We start from the raw sequence: 26,400 nt of genomic DNA, 5'->3' as shown, positions 1-26,400 counted from the left end.
TATGTTCCATATGGACACTTACCCATACCGGTTCTCTTCTCACTGAATCTCGACAAGCTATAAATATATGGGAATCACGAGAAGCGCCGCCGTCTCGTCAATGTGTGTCGTATGGTTGGGGCATGGTGCGCTTGTGTGCGTGGTGGTATTTTAACAATGACACTCGCGGGAGCCAATTTCTCTCGGTCAGTCAGTTCGAGCCAATCAAACGTTGCAGACTTCCTCTGTAGCTACTTGTTTCCATAATAGTGTCCATCGTTTTGCGAATCGATTCCGTGTCGTCAGTTGCGAATTAGTGATTGAGCTTTTCAATCCAGCGCAAAGTTTGTTGGTGGTTGTTTGAGAAAAATAAAATAAAAGCAAATAGTGAGAGTGTGAGCTCATCACCGCCTGAGTTATTTCGGGAAAATAGTGTTGTTGGGCGAATCCAACGAGTGGTTGAAAATAGTGATTCTGGTGTACAGTGGGGTGCCACAAGTGCACACTGTTTGAAGGGAAATCGATACGACATTTGTGCGGCCTAGGAGGATTGGTCATCGCTGTGGGAAGCCGGCTAGAAGAAGTGAAAAAGTGTACGCCTCACGTGTGACTGGTGCACAATTTGATTCGTAGTGAGCGGTGCAAGTTTTTCGCTTGTAAAAACGTGATTTCGCCTCACGGCATTCTTCCCATATGTATAAATTCTTCGTGAATTCAAGCGTGAAATACATAATAAAATAATATCGTTGAGTGGAGATCAAGCTCAGAGAGTAGTGTACTGTTGATTGAGTTTGAAAAAGCGAAAAAACAGACGGCAAAGATCTAAGTTTTAGTCAAAGCTCTTGCTAACAACCGGTATCATTTTTTTTGGTTGGATTTTCCACAATAGTTAATTTCATGTGTAAATTAGCAAGCAAGAAGAACTCGATCCTTCTTAACAATAAGAAACGTGTTAGACTTTTCTTCCGGAAACCACGCTACACACACTACTGTTCAGTTTGGTACATTATAGAGTCGGCAGCGGCAGCAGCGGAGGAAAAAACGGCCAACGGCGCTGATCGACGGGCACGGATCAACTGAATTTCCATTACTATACGCAAGATATTTGAACCATCATCGCAGTTCACCTAATCACAACCTGAGAGTAATCGGAGCCACGCCAGGTCCAATCAGTTCCATTCCAAGTACTTTGTAGAATTGATAAACCCAACACCTAGAAAGGCGTTTGCAGTGTGGTGTTGTGTCCAGGACTTCCTTGACTTCATCACAGGTAGCTCTGTTGAAAGCTGTAAACTGGCAGGTCAACCGGTTCTCTGTAGTGTTTCAGTCCGCTCAGTCGCAAAGTTTTATATAACACTCAATCGGACAGCATCGCGTTCCTGTTCGTTTGGGTATCGTGCGGCAGTATCGTGAGTGTAACTTTAGCATAACAGACGGGTCAGCTCAAGTGTGCACGTTTGCAACCAGCCGAAAGTTTATTCACACGTGCGGCAATGTGTCTCAGTGTTGCTTGAAGCAGTTGTTGAAATAAAGTTCCGATACAGTGAAAGATTGACGCACTGAAATCAACCCGCAATCCGCTGAGCTCAAGATATCGATCTTGGACTGTATCTGGTATACGTATCGGTTTGCGTTCTGGCTCCCAGTGTGGGTTCGATCGCGTGGAACTGAAAAAACAGAAAGGTATCGCAGCAACAGCACTAGCACCCACGGAGCGTGTCGGTCAGTCGAAGGATCAACGGCAGTGGTTTACTCAGTGATCAGGAAGCAGTGCCGGATTGGAGGCAGCTAGTGTTTTGAAAATCGCCTACGGTATGGAAGGCTATTGGGAGGCACCCAGCGGTCACGCACCGCATCCTGTTAAATATGAAAGGTGAGCAATTGGTATTCCTGGATTTTTCGACGCATTGATGATTAAAATGTGGTTCGGTAGCTAGGAGAATGCATGATTTTATGAGAACGCAAGCAAAATTACTCAATGTCCCTGAATAACAGTTTATTCATACAATAATCATTAAAAACCTAGCAAATAATCCCAGACTTAACTGTTTTTGCATACCAGAAATAATTCTGCCAAATTCACAATATGAGATTCAAAAAGAAAAAGAAATTCAGTACTTTCCTTAATCTCGACCTCTAGCAAGGTTGTGCCAGCATATGTACCGGCATGCTTTTGTTCGACTTTGAGATGTTGTTTACTTTCGAACAGTACTGTCGTGGGAAGTTTTTTTTTAATTAGATTTTAGACAAATTATAAATGACCCGTTCTATTTTTTCATGATCGCCTACAGTTTTTGCACCAAGCCATCATCGTTGAGGACCGACTGTTTTTCAACGAGTCGATTTATAGCCGGGTGCATCTTTAATATTCGTGCCGGATCTTCGAACTTGTGCGCGCTTTATAGCGAGTGTCTTTCGATTCTGCTTTTTCTTGCGAATTCGCAACCTGTTATTGCTAGCATACATCGAGCACCAGGCGCTTCGTTGGATCGCAACTCAACCAAAACTGAAGTAGACGCATGGTAGTTTGATGTTCTCGTGGAGTTCAGATGTGGATTTTTTTTTCTTGGGGAGAAAGAGCAATTTTAGAAACGAAGAGAAGGACTAAAAGGTAGCTAACTTAAACATGTCAAGGACACACGGAAAAAATCCGTTCATAAATTCATGAACAAAAAATCACGATGTTGTCAACTGAGCGATTTACGAAAATCGTTCCTGAAAGTATGGATAATATACCTCGTAGTTATGAAACGGTGTGTGTTTTCAAAAAACTAGTTCGCACAAAAATGTGCATGGCGTTACATGTCAATGTTAGTTGGGTTACTGTGGTTGTTACCTGGACATATTTGGTTTTTGTTATGATTCTTGTTTGCATAAAGTGTATTAACTAAACTAAACGATGTTCATAATTTCAGAAGCTTTGTCGCGTTTTTAATAATTTGTCATCATGTTTCAGTGATATTTAATTCATGAGTTTACAATCGGATCTGGCAGAGTAGCATGGTTTATGTTCATGATTTCAGGAATTGAGCTACGATATTCGCAAATTATATTTACGTTTTCGTGACATTTTATTCACGAATTTCCTGTTGAATTTTTCTGATAAAGTAGTGTGACTTACGTTCATGATTTCAGGATCTTAATCGCGTTTTCCGTAATTTATATTCGTGTTATCGTTAGATTTTAGTCATAAGTAGAGTAATTTGTGTTCATGATCTCAGAATCATAGACATTTTTGATATTCTAGTCACGAGTAGTCTAATTTATGTTTTCATGATCTTAGTCACGATTTTTGTAGTTTATATACACGCATATATACTATAGGATATTTACTCGGAGTAACGTGACTGCTTCGCAGTATCTTGTTTTGTGAACTACATCACGAACACGATTTGTGGCTCTATAGTATGTTTTTGGTGCTCAGCATAATTTTCGTTTTCTGTACGGATATCACATTGAACCTTATCAAAAGAATTAAGATGTTCAAGGGTCTAATAGTTTTCTTATATCTACTGCTTGTACCTATTAATGCTTGCTAAAAGTGGGCAAAACTATAAGATATTTCATGAAAAACATAAATTTAATGAAATAGATTACGTGAAAACTTCAAGAGTATGTGCAGAGCTGCATGAAATTGAAAATGATTACGGATGTCTTCTAAATATCACAAGCACTTAAGATAAATCGTGAATCATGTGCTACGAACCATGAACCACGAATTGTCAGACGTAAAAATTATACTAGGAATCATGAGCTAGTACACGAACCAATGAACGATACTTTATAATTTTGTGAACTATTTCACGGGCATGCATTATACTAGAAATTACAAGGAATCAGTTCACGCTTCCATGAATAAGATTTCATGACTTTTTCTATTATTTCACGAGCACGAGTGGTGAGTTGCTAGGAATCATGAATCCGTTCACTTATGCATGCATAATATTTTTCGATCTTATGTCTAGTACACGAATATATGAAAATTATTTCATGATTTTGTGAACTATTTCACGAGCATGAATGGTGAATTGTGACTAATTCGCTAGAAATCAGGAATCAGTTCACGTATACATGAATAACACGGTGCTTCAATGATTTTGTAATTTTAAAGAGACCCAGTATAGGTTGTAGATCTCATCAAATGCAACACAGAATGTTGTATACCCTCAAAATCTTGCTTTATAGCAAAAAAACAATTTTTCGAAACATTCGGCACTAAAACATTTTTAAGCGATCATTTTTCAACCGATTTTGAGTTTTTTGGAAAGAAGAAATTACCTTACCTACGGTATGCTACGTTATGTTCCTTTGTTAAAAATACTATGCGGTTTTGGGACAACAAAATGAAAGTTACCATTATTTTGCTATTTTTTCATTAAAAATATAAAATTAGCTCAACTTTTTTTAGGAAACGTCCTTGTTGTAATAAAAAATTAAGGAGAACAATTAATTCCGCATACAATGACCTAATTTTGATCAAAAAGGCAGAGTTATATTTTGTTTCCAAATTAGAATCCAGCTCGCATGAACTTTTGGGGTTAGTGAGATATTGTCTCACACTAAAAGATGGTATAATTGTATCTTCCGTTATTTTATACGATCTTATTTTCAAAGTTCACACACATACTTTTGAGTGTACACGTAATCGAGCAAAAAAATCGTTTTTTTAGAAAATTTTATATGAGACTTAAAAGTTCATGTGAGCAAGTCTCTGATTTGGAAAAAATCAATAACTCTGCCATTTTTCAACCAATTTTGATCATAAATAGGTCGTTGGATACGGAATTAAATATTCTCCTTAAATTTTTATTAAAACAAAGGCGCTTCACAATAAACAATAAATAAAATAAATAAAAAATAGCACAATAATGGCAACTTTCATATTGTTGTCCCAAAACCGCATAGTACTTTTAACAAAAGAACATGACATAACATGTCGTTGGTAAGGTCATTTTTCTTCTTTCCGAAACACTCAAAAAATTCAAAATCGGTTGAAAAACGAATGCGTAAAAAAAATTTTAGTGTCAAAAGTTTTGGAAATCGTTTTATGCTATAAATCAAGATTTTGAGGGTATATTAAATTCATCAAGCGTGGTTTTATATTGTATTTGACGAGACCTACAACCTTTACCGTATCACTTTAAAAGTATTCAATTATTTTTATTTTGTACCACCGTGTAACATTTTATGATCTTGTGAACTATGTCACGAGCATGGATATTGAATCTTGACTAATATGTTATGAATAATGAACTAGTTCACTGCGATTGAAAGGGTTCATAATTAATATTCCGGGTTTCGTGAAGTAGTTCACGAGAAAATATATTTTGATTTTGTGAACTACTCTACAACCACGATAACCAGATTATGTTTAACATTTATAAATCGCATAGTCGGAATCTGAATAATGATCCAAAAGCTATGAATAAAATCACGATTCAACCTTTGGTTTTATCAATAGCGTTCATATAGTTGTGAATTAGTTCACATGCAGGAAATCGATTTGGTAATGGTTTGCCGAAAACCGTGACTGAAGTTCACAAAACTAAAACATGTATCTCCACTAATAAAAGCGTTGTATTAGCGTTACTGAAGGGAAATGGAACATAATTATAAAACTGGGCTTATTTTCGTAACGTGAAAACGTGATTTTTTCAGAATTCATGGCATTTTATTCAAGATCTCGGGAACATTTTTTTTCCGTGCAAATAGATCTGGGGAACATTTTGACGTATCAGGACATCCCGTGCAGGAACATTGGGCAATCTTCCTTCATCCCCAAGAGAATCGTTCAGTCGAGATCTGGCGGAATAATACTCAGTGCACGCTTAAATAATATGTTCAATATCGTGACAGCCGTCGCTACAAGCGCAGATACCACTGTCCACGAGCCCAATGTGTCAAAGATGTGCATCGACGAGGAATGACAAGACGTGAGTCCATCACACGATTGAAATCACGACCCACATCCATTCCCTTAACCGAGGTTTCGTACTTATCTTCAGTACTTTTAGCCACCTTCCTGGTACCCCATTGTTCTACGAAGTTGGCCATATCTCGAGAGACCTCTGACGAAAACTACTGAAAAGCTTCTTCAGCGCCCACCTTAACTAAAGAGTGTGTCACTCTCGTTACCCTGTATGGAGCAATGAAAAAGAATCCAACCCAAGATAAGCTCGGGAAGTGCTATTTTTGTTTTATAGATAGTTTCGATGAAACTGAGGCTATCCGAAACGATGAAAAATAGTCTGTGAGAAACATTTTAATGACCCCAAGAGTATATTGAAGAGCAGCTAGTTCTGCTGTCTGAATTAGAGGTGGGTCGCAGGGTTTGTAGGAAGCGTTGATTTTTTATTTGAAAATAACGAAGCCGATGGCCCGTCGATGTTTGATTCATGAGTATTTAACATCGTACAGAAGTCGATCTAAACTAAACGCACCAAGCCGATATTTATGAAGCAAATTAACTACCCACACGTCATTAGCAAACGATATTCTGGCGAAGTGCGATTACTTATCTCCCTTGAAAAGGGCCATAACCAGTGACCGAAACGTCGAACAGTATCCAACAGCCGTTCTTATTTTTAAACCATAAAAGTCGAAAAATCCACCAAAAGTTATAGAAAATGTTGGCAGCACTTGTGGGCGTTTGTGGGCTTGATTTCAACGAATATCATCTCTTATGAATGTGTGTTGAAGAACACGGATGATGAGAAGGTATCAAAGAAATAGGCACGATTAGGATTAGGTATTAAAGAAAGGTTAATATTCTGCGTCAGTATCGTAATCGTGACCGAACAATCCGGATACTCCGAATCATGACCAAATGTACTTTATCAGTCGCATTGGACGTCTACTGCACACGTATATTGCTCGATTTCATACATAGTCAGTGAGTGCGGGTTCTGCCCCGAAGTCGACGACCTCTTCCAGGTTCTCTGCCAACTTATTTTATTTTATTTTATTGATTCGTATTTTTCAGCTGACCTGTGTTGGTCCACTTGAAATGTTGTTGAATGGGAAAAGCCCATTTCAGGAAATAGTGGTCTCTCTTTCGGCATTCGCACTACATGCCCGCTGTAGTCTGCCGTTTTTATCAGCTTTCCAATGACAGCATTTTTGTATAGCTCATGGTGCTTACATCTGAGCCTTTATCCATTTATTACTGTGCCGCCGAGCATTCAAAAGAAGAATTTGTCTCTCCAGCACACTGAGCACTAGATGGTCTACTTCTTTTAACAGAGAAACAGGGAGTATCGACGATTTTAATAGAGCAAGTTTTGTGTGCGTTTGCAGGTATCAGGACTTAGTATACCATAGAAATGGCGGTGGTTAGCTATTTTCGGCCGCGTCGCTCATCACTTTTTATAAAGTGATTCATCAGCATGCTATTTATGAAAATAAACCACCTTGGTTACGCTACTAATGTTTTCCGATCTTCATTTCATTATATTCCGAATTGCTCATATTTTGTTGCGTCTAATTTTAAATGTTCTTTGATTCTTTAGACTGAGCAAACTAATTTATTTGTTTAGTGTTTATTTGACCAACTAGGAAACGAATCCACTGGGTCTTTAATGCGCATGGGAAATACGCATGGTCTTGTCTGAGTGAATGATAACTTTTGAATTATGTATGAATATTGAGAATTGACAATTCGCAAGAACAATTCAAAACCAATTACCAATTTGCGGCAATCATTTCAGCACGAGGAACAAATGTTTTATTGTTATATTTAATAGTTTGCTAAGCTAAGCTAAGGGTAATTATAATATTTGGTGACGGGTAAGGGGAGGGGGGGGGGGTGTTTGGTTTGGCATGAAATTAATGTTGTTTAGGAATGCAGCATCGATATTTTTTTCTGTTTCGCGCCTTCATTGTAATTTCGCAACGTTTACTCGAACGAGGTGGAAAATTTCAAGCTACGGGATCTTAATATGCTTGTGATAATACCTATAAAAGACCATTTTTAAATTCTGCCGCGCTATTAGGGGAAGAGTTATGACAAATTGTGACCTAAATGGGATGGGGAGCACGTCATGTGTTTGACGCAATTGATCGTTTTAGGCACGATTATATCACGTATAAAGAAAATTCCATAAAACAGGGACACGTTTGCGTGTAGCGGTAATAATGTGCTCCTACCAAAAAAAGGAAAAACTGAAATCATTGGGTTCGTATTAGGCCACCTCCTTTCTCATATCCCAAGTTACAGTACAGATGGTTGTGACCCGCAATGGTGGTTCTCCGCCGAAATACTCGCTTGGACTGGATCAATTACTATTCCCAAAGAATGATCTTCAAGTAGCTTGGCTGGAAATGAGAGTCATCCGTCTGCAATCTACGAAGTATGCCGTGCATATGCAACGCAATGCATGTCCGAATACGGGTGGGGTACGAGTTTTGTTTTTTAGAAACCTGATCAGAATTCCTGATTCTGATTTCACTTGCCCTCGTCCTTTAACACCGAAAGGTTTGTGATTATATTAAATGAAGTAAACGGAGAGAAAACCACTCAAGTAAATTAATTTCCTGAAATCGTCCTAGTTCGACAATACCAAAGTAAAAATTATTGTGTAAACATTTCTTGCTAATTTCGATATCATTAATCAGACCAGTATTTAGTATGAAGAACTACTTCAAAAATTTGTGACTGCGTACCTGAGTTTACTGTCACTATAGCTTAAGGCTCAAGTTACCTCAAGGCTTGGTAGTATGCGTAAGAAAAATTTGTGTTCAGCTTTGCCACCAGATTATCCATTTAAACCTTTTCAAAACTCCAAAAGAAGAATATCAGTCGATTTATTAGATCATCACGATTCAATTCATGCAAAATACCTGCTGGAAAAACCATCGGCTTAGCTGGATGGTGCTTTTGAAAAAGTGGCTGTGATTTTTTATCACACTACCACACCGAGCTGGGGTACGCAACACAACTGCGCAATGAAAAAACCACAGCCACTTTTTCAAAAGCACCATTTAGCTAAGCCGATGGTTTTTCCAGCAGGTATTTTACATGAATTGAATCGTGATGATCTAATAAATCGACTGATATTCTTCTTTTAGAGTTTTAAAAAGGTTTAAATGGATAATCCGGTGGCAAAGCTGAACACAAATTTTCCTACGCACACTACCAAGCGTTCAATTCTAACACATGCTTGAAAAAGGTAACTTGAACCTTAAACCTGCCACCCATCGCTATTCGTCGCTACTTCCCAAGCCGGAATAGGGTTGTCGCCAGCGTTCCTGATTCACACACACATACTCATAGTTATCGTTTTTAGCTATACAGAAATACCCACTCATCATCGGCCACATTCCGCGAATAAAGCGAAACCGAACGAACGTGTTTGCCGCCTGGAAACGTGATAGCTTTGTTTGTTTCTTTACGACACTACTAAACACACGAGTAGACTCCCGCTAAGCGGTATAGGTCTTGTGAGCAGTATAATAGGTTGGTATCGCAAACATTGCACCACGTTTGCACAGCCAGCGTTCCCATGTGCTGTGGTGCCTACCAAGCAGCTGAAGGGAAGTATTGTGTTGGTTGCTGCTGTCCACCATCAGCCACTGTGGGCAGAATGTAAAATGCCGGCTTTGCCGTTTTTTTGCAGCATTTTTGTTCTGGGGAACTGTTTTGTCACGTGATCGACGTGTGGAATGCCGAACGGTTGTCATTTGTAGGTATTAGATGAATGTGTACCTATAGAGGTGTTTAGCGTCGACGAGTAAAGGCAGGAAGTGTTCACAGTTGTCGATGCTGAGAGCGAACGTTTGATTACACACCCGCCAGAAACGGGAAACGCGGTACCGGACATGTTCAGATTTTATCGGTTGGCTGTGTAATTTTTGTGATGATACAGAATATACGATTTTAAATATGAGATTAAATTGCACAGGCCCGGTCACAAAATGCAGAGTAGGAATGTAAGCGTTGTCTCGCAGTGAGGATCGAAATAATTTGTGACTAAATAAAACCGAAGACTGTATATTAAGAGGACTGATATCTCTTTCCTTCTCCCATACAAACGAGAAGCGACAGAGGTTACAGCGCCTCTATTGGGGGAACGTAGGACGCTTACTGTAAAAGTGTGTATGTGTGTGTGCATCACTATGGGAAGTACTACCTTTACCCGCAAGTGGCGTTGTTGTTACTGTCTCCAGATTCTGGACAGAGTTGCCAGTCTTCTTGATATCCAGTCTTCGATAAAACGCTGATCGTGTGCGATTGTGGATTCGATTTACTAGTTAGCTTCAAAATTACAGAACAAAATGTTGGGTAGCAGTAACACGTCAATAAATAGTTTCACTCAACATCCACTGCCCGTAATCACCAGTCAGTCCAGCTTCGGTAGGGAATCTCGTAGAACATTGGGCATATATGCGATTATAGGCAGTCTAGGTGTTAAGGAGAAGGTTCTTTGAAATGTTATGTCAGACTCATTTATGAAAATGGTGTATTTTCAGGAAAAATCAATTTTTCCGAACAAGCTATCACTTCATTTAAATTTTTCCAAGGTTTAAAAAGCGGAAGTTTTAGATAAAATACGCAAAATGAGTATGCATTGCTTATATTGTTTTAGAGATAAGTTTTTTCAGTAAACATGTTTTTCTGCAAGCTTTCACCTTAAATTCATCTCGGATGCTAATTTATTATAATTAAAAGATTTCCAGCATTGATAATTTAAAAATGTATGCGTTTTCCAAAAGTTTGTCTGCGTGTGCGTTTGTCTGCATATGTACGCGTTTTGCAAAAGTTTGTCTTGAGTCGAAAGGGTCTACAATTCGATGAAAAATACATCATACCGAAGAAATGTGCAAAGTTTTATCAAAATCGAAGATGTTCGTATCTAATTTTAACTAGTTCAGTTATTTTTTTCCCGAAATGAAAACCGTACAACGAAGGTTGGTTCTGGAGTCGGAGACTGTTAACGGCAGAATCATTTAGAATCGCCCTAGGACTTACATTACTGCCAGGCTCTTCTAAATAAATACTTTTTTGAATCGCAATTAAAAAAACTGTGTATATGTAACTGTTTAAATCAAACCATGTGGGATCAGTGGGCTTTAAATTGTTGATTGGCTTCAATAAATGCCGGCTTGAGTCGTAGATTAGGGACCGGATGCCGGTTTGAATCACAGATTGGGGATAAGGTAATCACTACAGGCCATAAAAGACAAACGGACAAAATAAGTACAGTCAGGCGCCGGAGTGACGCGTATAGACCAGGTAGATGAAAAATAAATGGGGTCTGGCTAGGATTTCAAGCCCAAAGTAGTCTTCGTCTAAGTAGATTGATCGCTAGGACTGAGTAGATTATAAAAAAGCTGGAAGCTGGAATGGTTCCAAGAAACAGACCGCGCAGCGAAGGTGCTCAAGGGACCATTCATATATTACGTAACGCAAAAATTGCCCGAAATTGACTCACCCTTCCCCCATGTAACAAATTGTTACCAGATTTAAAAATAATCGAAGCTCTTTTTTGATTTTTTGATTGGGTTAATGCGATTAACCAACTTTTGATATTTTTCTACTTGGGCCGTTCTTGCACTGAGCCCTTCATTTGTAACTCCGATTGTCACACATTTCTTTATCTCCCCCTCAACTATTACGTAAGAAATTTTTCTAAATTTTGTTTTCTTCAGTAAAAGCATGTTACGTAACACTCTAGTTTCCTGCCCCTTCCCCATATGTCACACCATGTTACATTTTATTATACTCCTCCCTCCCCACTAAAAGTGTTGGTTAGTTGAAAGGTTGCTTTGACAGAACCTTCTCGTGGTACACATATTTAATGGGATGATCAGCAGATGAAGTAGTATCAATAAATGCGCCTTTTAAATCAGTGGCAAATAGGTCACACTTCCGCAGCCAGACTAGCAATCTGATCTTTCATAATCATATCAGTTGGTAATCCGTTATTGTCCCGATTGAAGCTCACGAAAATATTATTGTGCAGGTTTGCCTATACTCGAATGGGGTAGCGTTTGCACAATAAAAGGTTATAGGAGCGATAATTGGCTGTGGTCAGCAATTCTCGTCCGCGTCTCTTATCACCTATTTTTATAAGGTGACCAACAGTGCTATCTTCGAAAATGAGCCACCTTTGCTATGCGACTAATTTCTTTCCCGTATTTATCTTATTACAAATAAGTAGTAGTTCTCATTTTACTATTTTTAAATTGCACATATTTTGTCGCATGCATGAAATGTTCGTTGATTTGATGGCATTGTCAAAGAACAAGCTAATTTCTTTGTTTGTTTAATGCTTAATTACCCAACTAGGGAACTAATCCAGAGGGCATGAATGTACGTGGGGAATACGCATGGTCTTGTATGAGTGGAATGATGACTATTGAATTATGTATGATAGTTGAGAATTGACAGTAACTTTTTTCGGGAGAAATTTATTATTTGGGTTTCCAGTAAAGTAAAACGACATTTTGAAAGGTCCAGTCCTTCATCTTAAAAGATACTCAACAAAAACTTTGTAGCATCTGCGCTTAGATAAAACTGGCACACAACTGAGTAAGCCTATATTTCAATGGAATAGTAATTTCCTCCACTACTGATGTGTTGAATTTTTCTCATCAATCATCAAAGCCGCATTTAATTTCCGGCATATCTTGTAACCCTTTATAAGGCCCAGAGTTTGGGGCTATTAATGAAAGTTATATGACTAGAAACACGGTTCTTTCACTTAGTTTAGAATATATTTACATTTATTTCGTAATAAAAACTGTTTCGAAAATATACTTGCTACCGCCCGTCAGAAAATGTCAGTCGTCGGAATGTTTGAAGTATTTCTAACGAGATTGGTGCAAATATAAAGACAAATCGACAAACCTGATACAAATTTAGAAATAAATTAAGGTGGGTTACTGGTTATTACCTGATTAACAGTAATAGCTGCCCCTCTCTTTTTATTTCTCGTTTTAGAAGCTTTCTCCTGCCTTGTGGGACCGATCAGCTCCAGACTGCAACTATGTAACCGCCGTCGCACTTACCACTACGGAAACTGAAGCGAGAGCGACTCAAGGTCCGATGACTTTTGAAGGATTCCCCGCGGGTCCGAAGAATACCATCCGCCAATCCGACCTACTAGACTGAGGCGGTAATCTTTCGCTGATCTCCCGTTTGCCCGAAAGTTGCAAGTTTTGCTCTTCTCTCCCGGTCACCATCTACGCTTTCTCTCCCCTGTCCTTGATACAACTGCTTCTACAGCCCCCCTCTGAATATCTTGACCAAGCATAAGTCTCCGCTAAAAAAGTTCAAATTTGTATTCTGTATTCCTAGTCTTAAGATAGTTGTAATTTTACCTCTTTGTTAAAGCTATTGTCCCCCATCTTGTAAATAGAATTGTACCCCTAGTCTTAAAACACCTGCGAATTTTCTCATAAATATTTGTTCCCCCTTTTGTGTACCAAACTATATTGTTAGTTTTAAGATAACTGTAAATATTTCCTAAAAATTATTGCTATTGAATTCCTTGTTTTAAAATTTTTTCATAAAAAAAATCTTTTGCCCCCTCTCTTGTATATAGAATCTTATTTCTAGTCTTAAGATAGCTGTAAAAATTTTCTTTTTTAAAAAAAATATTTCAACATTGTAACCTCCTAGTTTTAAAATATCCAAAATGTAAAAACAAAAGAATTTGGCACCGCCAAGCTAACGCATTTGTGCCTATCAAATAAACGAAATGAATAAAAAAACAGTAATAGCTGAGCTGAGAGAAAAATAAAATTGACTTCTACGATAAATTCAATAGTTAGGGTGGATGTACCAATAGTCGCATACTTAAGGAAAACTTTTGTTAAAAAATCGACGAATAGACATGGACAATGTTAATACATTAAACGAAAGCTTTCAATCCCTACTACATAAAATATAAAGCTGGCTTAATAACCAATTCATGTATTTAAAACCGCTTGTACCACTGTAGGAACACATGTACCAATAGTGGTGCAATCGCCAATTTCGGTTCCTATTGTTGCAAATCCCATTGATTTCATATGGGACTTGCAACTATAGGTACATTAGATCAACTATAGGTGCAAGGGAGCTCAAAATTCGAAGAAAATCAATTTTTTCAATAGTTATTTGAGCCAATTTCAAGGATAACAGTTTTATTGTCGCATAATTTTAGTGTGATAAATCGATAAAAATATTTGTTGATGGTTCACACTAAACCAGCAAAAAGTTGTTCAGTAATTTCTTTTGACGACATGAACAGTAAAGTGATGTTTTTACGGAGCTATCAGCAAGTTGTTTAAAAAATTGCGGTAAAGTTTTCACTTTTTAGCGATTTTCAGTAATTTTTCGAATAATTTGCTGAAACCCGCAATATTTTTCACTGAATTTATCAGCACTTCTGTTTTTTCGGTACATAAACATTATCCAGTAAAATATTGACTGATTGTTCGGCAAAATTGTACCACCATTACCGAACCTCGTCAAAAACTTACAAAACAGGTACAGCAAATCATCTGTCAAGTCGCCATTTTCAGAGGAAACTGCTGACTGACCAGTATTTTTTGACGTTTGGAGAGAACGGATTGCGGAGAGTTCGGTAACCGAATTGTTTTACTGTATTGATTACCGAACGGTTTGCTGTTCAAAACCCCAGCAAAATTTTACTGTACCCAGTAATTCAAATTAAGTGTGTTGGTACCTTAGTTAGGCGTATAACCCACTACTGCAACTATTGGTACACCTCAACTAGAGGAGCATCCACCCTACTTCTTAACGGAAAACACTTTCTTCGTTCGGTCGGTCATTCGCGAGGTTGCAATACTAATAAGAAACGTAAACGTAAATCGAGAATAATACGGGATAGCCACCACTTCTTATTCGATTAGAAAAGTGTGAGCAGAAAAAATTGTCAAAAGGTTTAATATAAGTATATATCTTTTAAGTCTAAAACTGTTAAAGCTATTTCCTACATGCAAGTGGACAGTGATCAGGTTTCTTCGCTTTCACAGATTTATCCGTGGTCAATTTCCATATCTCGAATCTAATTCAATGTTTTTGTTTTGTTTTATTTACAGGTATGTCTTCAAATTAGTCCAAAAAGTTTGTGTTGTACGTAAGTATTAAGTGCGAAATAAATATTTAACCTTTCCTATTTAACCTGGGTAAAATTTTGAGTTACAACAAAAAAGTAACAATTTTGTGGACGAACAATCTTGTAAAATAAGAATACATAACACAGCCTTGCTTGGTATAGTGCCTATATTTATAGTTAGGCGGAGACACTGACGCGACCCAATTGAACATGCCAAATGCTGGAGCTAATAGAACATGCCGTCACATAACGCTTTCTTTCGGATCCATGTCGAAATAGTATTCCGATTGTTGCAATAATTTATTTACTCATTTCTTAATAAACATCATTTTTCGTATGACAGCGACAGTTGTTCGCACAATTCAATACCAATTCTTCAAAAGGGCTAATGAGATTTTTGTAAACAAACTTATTTCGCTCATTATTCCGCTGTCGAGTTGATTTTCATGAAAGATACACATGAATCAACATCTTTACCCTTGGTAGAATCAATTTCAAATGTCTTCTGTGCCGAAAATACAACAAATTAAGAGAAATCAGCAAAACAGAAGTTTGTTTACAAATCTTATTAGCCCTATTCATATGTTGATATGGAATTATGAAAATACATAATGTGTTCGTATTCGTCTGAAAGCGATTAGCTAGCATACATGGGAGGCCAGAAATTTGTTTCTGGAATAAAAGCTGCCAGATTTAAGAATTTCTATTCCGTCTCACTATTAATGTAGCTACTATAACACATACACATGCCTGCCGTGTGATAACAGTAAATCTACTCTAAGAAGGCAGTCGAGAACCTTCCTGTTGTGTCGTCAACGACACATTTTCTCGTCGGACGGACGCGACGGTGCTACCGCCCCGCGAGTGACTGCCCCGATGAGAAGCAAAACAATCTCTACCACAACGAATATGTACGTGAACGGCCATGCGCGTTCTGGTTCCAAGCAGCAGCCGTCCGTCCAATGTCCGTCAGAAACGTATATAAATAACGGTGACATCACTGATTAGAATGCACTGCTGACAAGGGGCCTCCTTCCTTCTGAGGTGCGGTATAACATGGAAAAAGTCTACACGCACCGTCTGGTTCCGTTACGAGCAGTACATTTGGTCGCCCCATACCGATGCTCCTCTGCGGAAGTTGCACATACAATGTTAATTCACTGCAGCACTGCATTGATGCAAATAGCAATAAAAACAGTTAACATTTGCCAGGCCTCGGTCCGATGGAGTTCAACGATACGCAAATCTACCGCTCAGTGTCTGCAAGGGAAGGAGGGGTTGAGGACGTTGTACTCATCATCTCGCACCCGATGCCTAGCCGTTTTGAGCTACATTTTGGCTCTCGATTGTTTTTGTTGCGAACATTGATGCCGATGCCAAGGCCCAGGGGGCAGAGACAGTGTCACTTTCCCATGAACATTTTTCAAATAGTGACAAGTGCTTGGTTACTTTTTGGTAACTAAACGTTTAGATAATAACTAACTGAAATCTGCAATTGTTAGATACCTATTGCGTCAGAGATGCGGGAAAATGTAATTTACGTCAATGGAAAATACGGACAATGATAAACCTATTAAATAAAAAAATGGTTTAACACCGTGTTCAACATAGTCGGATACACTTTCAAAATGTGATATATGATATATGTGTCAGTATATTTTATTACGATGACTGTTCATAGAGAGTACTTAGATTATGTGTTGTGAATTTACTTCTTATTTCATTTTTCCTTTCGAAACCGTTACAAACGACACGCATGGACGTCACCTGCCTTTCCTTCCAAATATCCTGGATTTTGTGGTCATTTAGTAAAACAAAATTAATTGGTTCAAATTTGGGTCACTACTCAACCTGAATGACAGTATATTTTTTGTCCAAAAATTCCTTCAAATTGCCCATAAATGAGGCTCGAAACAAATTCACTATTTGAGCTACGTGCAATGTCATTCACGCATGAAAAAAAAAACAAACGCAAAGTTCAGCAGTTGCACGAGAAAGTGTTCCCGAATATATTGAACACGGTGTAATATTCATAGCGATTCGTTATCGGTTCGAGCTTTTTAATATTCAACTCAGCAACAGCGAGAAATGTCACTCAGTCTTTCAGACAATAAATTATTTATTTGGCACGAGATATGGCGATCGCAGCTCTCGACAACGCATGTAATCCTTATCGGTTGTTTAATTGTTTTAAATTTATGACAATTTGACGATTCATGTAAATACGACCAATCAAATCAATTTAGTGAAATTCAGTGTGCAGCTGCAGACAGCAGGGCTATTGTGTGAATCCCAATCGGCCTGGGATTTGTCTATACATATTCTTGCCGTTGTCTATGAATGCTGACACATTCGCAATACTAACTAATTGAAATCAAAACAGACTTAATTTATATTGCATCCTAAAATAATCTTGAAGAAAGTACTAATTAGGGTCGAAAAAGGACAAAAATCAATCAGTTTTGAAAAGCACGCAAATTGCATGAATAAATTCATTTGAAGTAAAATTTTTACATTTGCAACAATTTTTCGGTATTCCCGGGATCCTGAAATTTCCTGGGAAAATATTTTTTTATTTCCCGAATCCCGATAAGCTGAAAACTGCCTGGAAATGGAAGCTCTAGTCAAGTATCAGATTCTGAGGATACCATCGAAACGCAAATCCCTTGACTTCTATATGGTAATGAACCTATTTTCACCGTTTCAATTATAACCCAACCCATTTGAAGCCGTTAGCCATCTTTGTTCAACGCATTGGCGCAAATGATAGGGCGATAATTGGGGCACTCGATTCGAGTTTTCGTTGCACTCAAACAAGCGAATGACAATTCATGCCATACTGCGTTCAATGTCATGTTTCGGTTGTTTGCTCCACCACTCATTCGCTCGGTGCAGCGCAGAAATTCAATTATTTTTGGTTCAAATGCACCTTTAGTTGAATACTAAATTCAAGCAAACCTATGACGAAGAATATCAATTTTTGATTGATTGCTAGATATCGTTCTCATAAAAATATTGTATTTTGGATGCAAGGTTGATAAACCGTCCTGAATTTAATTTAATTTTAATACGGATTTTGCCTGCAAAGAAGGTTGTAAATATTTTGTGAGCTCATATAAAAAATTATCATCATTTTGAATATCTGTCTACCATATTGGAGTTTTAATTGGCAGCGAGCATCAATTGTCGTACTCCACAAAGCATCCCAATACCAAAAATACCCGTCGTCGTTTCAGATGATAAGTTATTGTCAAAATACCGTCATGGAATGAAGTCTTGACATCCAAACCCCAAGGAAGGATCATGTTTACGGAACACTCTTGGAGTCTCTCTTAATACTAAGATTTCAGTTTTAGTGTGGTATATAACTCCAATTGTTATTCTGGATGCCTTCGTTGATTCTATATGTATAATTGAGTGTAGTTACCGTCCCTAATCTTCATTGTCGAGAAGCGCATTTAAACTATTTGAAAGCAAAAGGTATTTTATTAATATCATCGTCTATTGCACCAGTCTTGATTAAATTGTGTATCTATTATCTGTCATTGCCCGGAATGAAGGGACGAGCGGGAACAGAGAGTAAGATGAATTGATACCAATTTTTCGTTTAACTATTTAGGTTATCCGGCATTCTACCCAGCGAGCGTTAGTCTCCAACCAACTCATACACCTCATACTTGTGCAATAGAATATCGAACCCCACAGCTACACGTTGTTGACTACACAGCACTGAGATAACTTGAACAACACATACCAACGTGTCAATGCTATCGCACTTATAACCAGAAGTTTGTATTGCTCGTTATGACCTAGAGTGAAAAAAGACGTTTTAATGAGTAGATGTTTCTCGGTTCAAGTCCTGGTGTTACCCCTTAGTCGTTTTTTTCTCTAGTGAGGCTTAATTCCCAACACACACACATACAAACGGGATATTAATAATAGTGGGAAAATGGCGAGGGATTGCCCTTCCTATGACCATTCTCAGAGATAGACCGTTCGCTTATCCACGGCTACCCAAAAATGAGACGAATGCTACTCAGTTTAGTGAAAACCATACCTACTCAAAAATGAGTAGAAGGGTGTCTACTCATTTTTGAGTAAACCTGTTTTATGACCAAACTGAGTAGAAATAACTCACTTTTGTATATGCCCAAATGTGTAAAATTTACCCATTATCATGGAAAATTGAGTTTTTTTAATTGTTTTTGGAATTCTTTTCAATAAAATGAATGTTTACGCCAATTATTTCATGTATTATATATTTTAAACAAGCTAAGCATTTAATGTTTCATTTATGGACATTGCAATTTGATTTACTGTTTTCCGTGAGCTTTGATTCCGCATTTTACACACAAGTATGGACATCAGTTCTTCAAACATTAAAAGCCGTGCTGGAACTGGTACCCCAAAGACAAATAAGGCCTTGAAGAACGTGTCAATGACGTTTCTGATTTACGAGTCCGTCATTATGATCACCCCATCCATAAGAACACTGTATGTTCCCGTTTTAAACTTGTCGGCTTCGCAAACCAGATGCGGCGTTAGCTCTGCCAGTGCCAAATAATCAGTCAAGTTCTGAAAAATAATTATAACAGTCAAACAGTTATTTAATACTACTAAATATATTTTTGTTTAATACCTGCGTCCACTGGATGACAGGTGCAGCATAGAGTTCTTCTGGAGAATCCCAGACCATATCACCAGATGCGTGAACTCCTTCTTTAGGCAAGCTTGCGAAAATTCTGAGCAATCCTCTTAGATGAACTATATTGAATGAAGAAAATTTGTTGAACACTTTTTACTCAGCGACAGTTTTAAATTTTACTCATTTTCTGACAGCTTCTCATGGTTGCCAAAAATGAGTTTTTTCGACGCACTCCCTGAGTCGCTTCAAATAAGCGTGCAACATTAAATTATGGTCTTGTCAATTATGCTCTTGTCAAACTGCAAATGACGGGAAAACCCAAGATGATACCAGATAAGGTATAGGCATACATGAAGCGAGAGCTTTAATTTATCGATTGGCAAAATCGACATTGCTTAATACTGCTTCTCTTCCCAAAAAAGAGATTATTAACAACGAAATTATTTAAAACATAATGTTTTGATTATATAAATTAGTGTTTTTAGCCGTTTTGAGGTTCTCAAGGCATTTGCCACCAATAATATTATTGTACACATATGCATACATCTTACGCAGATTATCTTGAATCTGTTTTGCGTTTTTCGAAATCTTCAATTCTTCGCATTCTTATGCGAGCACGCTCTTCTTCCCTTTGAGGCAGACCCCTGGAAAATGGTACAAAGCAAAATGCGTCAATGACGATGCTGAAAGGCCGGCTTGGGGAGGTAAGTGAAATCATCACACTCATCATGAGTGGGAAGCTAGGAGCAGATCACTCTAGAAATGTATAACAAATTTGCATCAAATTCAAAAAGATTCATTTAATTACCATTTTTGCATCAACTTTGCACTCCCTTGCAAAAAAATGTGTACAACAAACGTCCTACACTGATCCACTTCGTTCGACGTTTGAGTTGATGTAGAGCTATGTTTCTTGCAGGAATTTGATGTCTTACACGCAACGCAAAATACATTCTGAATTTGTAATTTAATGGAATGAAATGCATTTAATTTCCTTTAATTTTCAAAATGCATCACATCGCATCGATAAGGGACCATTCATAAATTACGTAACGCAAAAATTGCCCAAAATTGACTCCCCCCTCCCCCCATGTAACAAATTGTCACAAATTTCTTCATCCCCCCCCCCCCCTCCCCTGTTACGTAACAAATTCCTAGAAATTTTTTTTTTCTTCGGTGAAAACATGTTACGTAACGATCTAGCTAACTCCCCCTCCCCCCTATGTCACAACATGTCACAACTTGTTGTACCCCCTCCCCCCCCCCCCTGAATGCGTTACGTAATTTATGAATGGTCCCTAAGCGGATATCTCAACACCCGAAGAGATATTGTCATTCAAATTCGACTTCAACAGTTTAAGGTTTATGAAGCTTCGCCGTTACTATTTGGTACAGATCGCATAGAGTTCTGGGATGTCACGCTTTAAGGAGTTTGTTAAAGGGTTGTTTCTTCAAAGAGATAGTAGTCGAGGTCTCTTTCGAGACAGTTTTGTTTTTTTCCGTCAGTTTTTTTTTCTCTGCACTATTTTGCTGCAGTTTCAGAAGTTTTACTAGTTGGACAACTTCAGACGAATTCTCAGTGGTGGAACACGGAGTGCTATACGGGGAATAGCTAATTCAGCGTTCCCGGAACGATTTTTGCGTCATTGTGCTGCTCGTGCAAGCGGAATGTTTGCCGGGCCTAACGCTGCTGGCTGTGTTCGGAAGTGACATCAGCTATCATCGTGCAGGAGACACTGCTGGATGGCGGTGAGCTGTTTGCTTCATAGGTCGTCGTACAATGAGAGCAAAATCAACGTCACTGATAGACCCCAGCTGTGGTTGCAATATGCATCGCGGCAAGCAAGTTCCAGCAGCAAAACTGACACTGCCGACGTCCGAATATATTGCGTTGTCTTCATCATCGTCATCAGAAGCAACACATCATTCCACAACCTACGCCGACAGGGCCACAACGCAGTGGATGTATCTGCAATTACCGGTGAGATCGTTCTGATTATATTATTTCTACTTTCAAATTGCTATGTCATTTTTTCGGTAGTGGTAGATGATTTTATTCCTTCTAAGTATTTCATTACTTTTTATTTTCACTGTCTAACTGTAAGGTTTGTTATATGCATTTAATCCATGACATTTATTTCAATATTTGGACAGGATGGGTGCATCAGGGCATTATATGAACTATGACATGGATTAGGGTACATAAATCGCCTGTCCCTAGTCAAAAGGTAATAATGTCTCCACTTACTTCCTAATTCTTCGGAATTATGTAGTTACTGTTAATATTATTATCTGACACGGCACGATAAGTTTAAGAGCGAGTGAAGGCGCTTTAACCTAGGCATATTAGCCAGGGCAAGGCGTAAACACCTCTGTCCCATCCCAAAGGACCAAAGGAGTGACATTAACCTTCTTAGCCAAGTCACTCCCAACGATTTATTATATTCCCTTTAAACTGAAACGGTCGGTACGGTTGTCCTCGTTTCGTCCTCCTTTAAGATTCAAAACAATTCGTTAATTAAATTATTCACTAAATGAATAATTTAATTGCCGTCTAATTTTGAAACATCTTCAAACCGAACTCTGCACAGTAGGCCTGGCCGTTTTAATATTTGCGACATATGAAATTATGCTTCAAATATTAATGTTGACAAGAAAAACACTACAGATTAACTGTGGTGTTTTCCAGGATGCTTTTCAATACTGACTGTGTAAGGGTTAGAATAGAATAAAATAGAATAGAATAGAATATGAAGCTTCGCCGTTACTATTTGGAAGCCATGGTTCATTTTGCAACCCTTTTCGCCAGAAACTCAGAGCTAAAGCTCTGAAACTCTAAAGCTCTTTGCCACAGTGGGTTAGGAACAATATCATATCCTTGAGTTTCAGCTCCCTTTTCGTAGGTTCATCTATGTATGGAAAACCAAAAATCCGGTTACGCCTTCGAATTATTGTAGGGCAGCTACATATCAAATGATATAAAGTTCTGTAATCGGATTCACAAAGGTCACACAAATAGTAATCAGTTTGTAATGTTTAGTCAGTACCCTGACTAGAATACTGCAATTTTGCTTGGAAAAATTCAACAAATTCTTTGACATTTTCGGACTCACATCCGACAAAAAAGTTTTAATATGAACACAAATTTGCTACGACAGGGGTTGGTATGTTCGGATGCTTCTCAAGAGAGAATGTTGTACTTTATCCAACTTATCGAAAATGGTAGAACTGGTTCTGGGCCAACGAAGTCAATCGCAGCGCCTACTCTTATCAATTCGTCCGCCCATTCATTTTCAGTAAAACCGGATTGACCAGGTGCCCATAAAAGGTATATAGCATTTGAAATGCTAAGTTCTTCGATTTGAGTTCGACATGCGATTATTAAATTCGATGCTGCTCCATATTATGTGGTGGGCATTTGCATCACTGTCGATTATGAGGGGAAACCCATTTCTGCCTCAGTATGATACAACCCTTTTGAAATGATCCGAAGGTGATGGTTCATTATGCGGCAAATATGCCGAACAATAAACGTATTTCTTGTTTATGATTGTAACAGTCATATTTACCGTGACAGCATAAATATCGCGAGTTGTAACGTCGGATATAAAATATGCGTCAATAGCACTATTCGCAAGTATACATGCACGAGGCATTTCACGTGGATTTGTCATGCCATTTTTGTTGAAAGCTACGAAGACGGAGATAAGTAGCTTTCCAATATAGAAGTTTCTTTTATGGAAATACGGTTCTTGAACCAATGCTATGGAAGCTTTTCCTTCATGCACAAGGCGGGATAGATTTATAGTTGCTGTACGTTTATGCTGAAGATTAATTTGTGCTACTCTAACCATACTCGATTACAGCACTACACATTTCATTATCAGCACTTGTTGTACAGCAACTAGAAGATACCAAACACGTTGGCTTATAATCGCATATAGCGAACCCCGAAATGGATATTAGGGACATGACCATCATTTGAATCCGTGCTCGACTGGTATATTTTAGTCCTACCAGCCGTTCAGCCCTTGGCACGGAGAAACACCTTGACTTGAGGACTCCTCTTTTCAGTCGCCTCTTAGGACATGGGTACAGAAACCCAGTGGATCAATTCTTCGTTGAGATACTTCAACCCGCTGGATGCCACACGGCCTCTAGGCTGGTTTTGTTTGGTTGTAATATCAACCTCCTAGTGAACCACAGCCACCGCCGGATCTATCACTTTGTGTCCAATTACGCGGGATAATATCCTATACAAAAACATGTTGGATAAATTTAACAATCGCCTTTTTGCAAATTAGTCATCTTCTCATCAGAATTCGACATCAACTTATTAACAGAACAAAGCTAGCGCCGGATTGACGCTAGCTAAAAAAAACGAAAACACGATTTGTGTTTCTGAGCAAACTCTTAGTCCTGCGTGATGTCCCGCAAGAAATAGAATTCTAGTGAAATCGAAACATTTGGTCTGGCTTAGCAAGCCAATGCAAGATGCACTATGCTATTTTCCCCCTAGTGGAGAAAATTTATGTAAAACCTTTTTTTCTTTACTAAAGATAAAATTGTTAAAAACTACATTTGCGCATTAAGAGCATAAAACCTACAACTCAATTAGTTATGGAATTTGCGTTTCGAATTTGTCTCATCAGAACCCGACACTAACTCAGTAATATTCTTCGAGCGAAGCAGTTCTTCCGTCGAAACAAGAGCAGTAGAAATCAAGGTTTCATTTTGTGTAATTAATATTTCGTGTCAAGTTATAAGATAAATTGATCGAAATAAGCTCTATTACGACATGTACCAAGTAACAGTATATATAAAACATGTCAACATCTTTTCTCATATTTACATATCAACTACACAACAACCTATTCGCATGATGAGTCGGCTGGAATGTTTCCTTATTGACAAATGATAAGAAGCACCATTGCGGGTGTGTTTTATATTATATGCACTTGTGATAACGGCTAGTGTATCAGAGATTGTATCATTGCTTAATTGCTTGGATACTATTGGCCACGCTTGACATCTAATCGCTCTTTTTCGCTGTTGTAATTTTTATGGTTAAGAAAAAATAACTTACATTTTCAGCAAGTTACTTCGTTAATTTCTGAGGTAGAGTCTTTGACAAGTAGTAAACAATAAATTTTAAAGTTAACAAACTACAACAATGTTGATAGTTCCAAACGAGTATACAGTCGCATCTGTAACAAACTTTCTATTGTGAATTACATTCGCAGTAAAGACACCACCTTCCGCAATCTAGAGGGCATGCCTATCCAGATTTGTGCTGTAGGGTCAACAATAATGGTGTAACGCCAATAATGAGAGACTCTTTTTGTTTACTTTCTCTTTCGATTGTTGCGAAACCACTTTAGCCCTTTTTACTAATTTTACAGTGCAGATAAATACGGTGGTTTTGACTAGTTTATCATGCAAAAAGTTGAGGGTTGAGTGTTAAATCGACCGAATTATTAACAGAAGAGAAAGTAAACAATGAGAGTCTCTCATTGTTAGATATGTCTTTTCGAAACAAGTCTCGAGAATTACGTTTTATTTTAGGTATGGTGATGAAAAGTTGTCTATAATTCGGTTCTATTTTCATTTATAGCACACATCGACAGAGCTAAACTTTCTTATTCTAGCAGAATACAGTTCCAGCCCTTAAAACTTCTGTATGATTTTAAACTTTTAAATGCACAACGTTGTTTTAAAACAGCATTGCGAAAACCATCTTAAAATTAACATAGTAACGTATTAAAGCTTTGAGACAATTTCCAGAAAATTTGAAAAAAAAACGCCAACATTTGCGCCTTTAAGGGTTAATTTGGTTTTTACGAAAATGTAAACAAGTCATTGTTTAAAACTGTCGCTTATTCGGCCACAGGGGTTGGCAGCTTTTACAGTTAACCCAGCAAAAGAAAAAGAATGAAGGTGGTTAAATATAAGGTTCTATTAATTCGGTTTTTTGAAACTATTTTTAACTGCTTGGAAAAGACCAAACACAACATATTTGTATTTGTAGTAGGCTGTAGGCTACAAGCCCGTTACCCATTTCTTAAAGCTAATTTACAGAATAGGGAATAATTATAAATTACAGCTACAAATCACAGCTCTAAAGTAGTTGTCATATGGCTCGATGACGCAATTGCTACTAATGAAAGTTTGAGATTAGTTTAGAATTTAGAATAGAAAATTGAATTAGTAGTTTCTCAACTTTGAACAAAGGTTTTAGCTTGTTCTTTGAAGATATCATAAATCACGTTTTATATCATTGTCAGTAATGGCTGTTTTGTACCGCCTACATTTCACCTCTTCCATGCAGCAAATAATATACCTACGCCGAAGTGTTTGAATTGATCAATCGAATGCGCAACCAAATTATTAAAAAACTGTACACACTATTCACTTCACCCTATTGGACGCTATCTTCAGACTACTCATTTTTCCCAGGGAGAGCAATAAGGAAGCAACGTCACCTGCTTCGATACCCCCCACTTGATAACGGTGATGAGCCGAACGTGCAGAATGTGATGAGTGCCAAGATGTAAAATACGACAATAATTCCTCGCGAGTCCGCAAGTGGGCACAAGTGAGAACCAAAAAAAAAAGAAAAGAACAGACAAAACACACAAACTCGCTCTTTATCTTTGGTGCTCTCATTGCGCGGCCTGTCGCGCCGATGTCCCCTGTGAAGTGAGCCGAGCC

At 38.1% G+C, this 26,400-nt stretch overlaps 1 protein-coding gene across 1 annotated transcript in view; it reads left to right on the top strand.

Moving 5' to 3' along the window:
* Nucleotides 1–171: 171 nt before the first annotated feature.
* LOC131677744 (transcription factor cwo) overlaps nucleotides 172–26,400 on the top strand; it is a 96,607-nt gene continuing 70,378 nt past the window's right edge. Inside the window, exon 1 of the mRNA XM_058957764.1 lies at nucleotides 172–1,852. Coding sequence (XP_058813747.1) covers nucleotides 1,794–1,852 — 59 coding nt within the window. The 5' untranslated portion in view covers nucleotides 172–1,793. The remainder of the gene's footprint in view (nucleotides 1,853–26,400) is intronic.

Source organism: Topomyia yanbarensis, chromosome 1 (genome assembly GCF_030247195.1).
Source record: "Topomyia yanbarensis strain Yona2022 chromosome 1, ASM3024719v1, whole genome shotgun sequence".
Taxonomy (NCBI): Eukaryota; Metazoa; Arthropoda; class Insecta; order Diptera; family Culicidae; genus Topomyia; species Topomyia yanbarensis.
The sequence above is the reverse complement of the archived record's forward strand: the minus strand, read 5'-3'. Positions and strand labels throughout refer to the sequence as shown.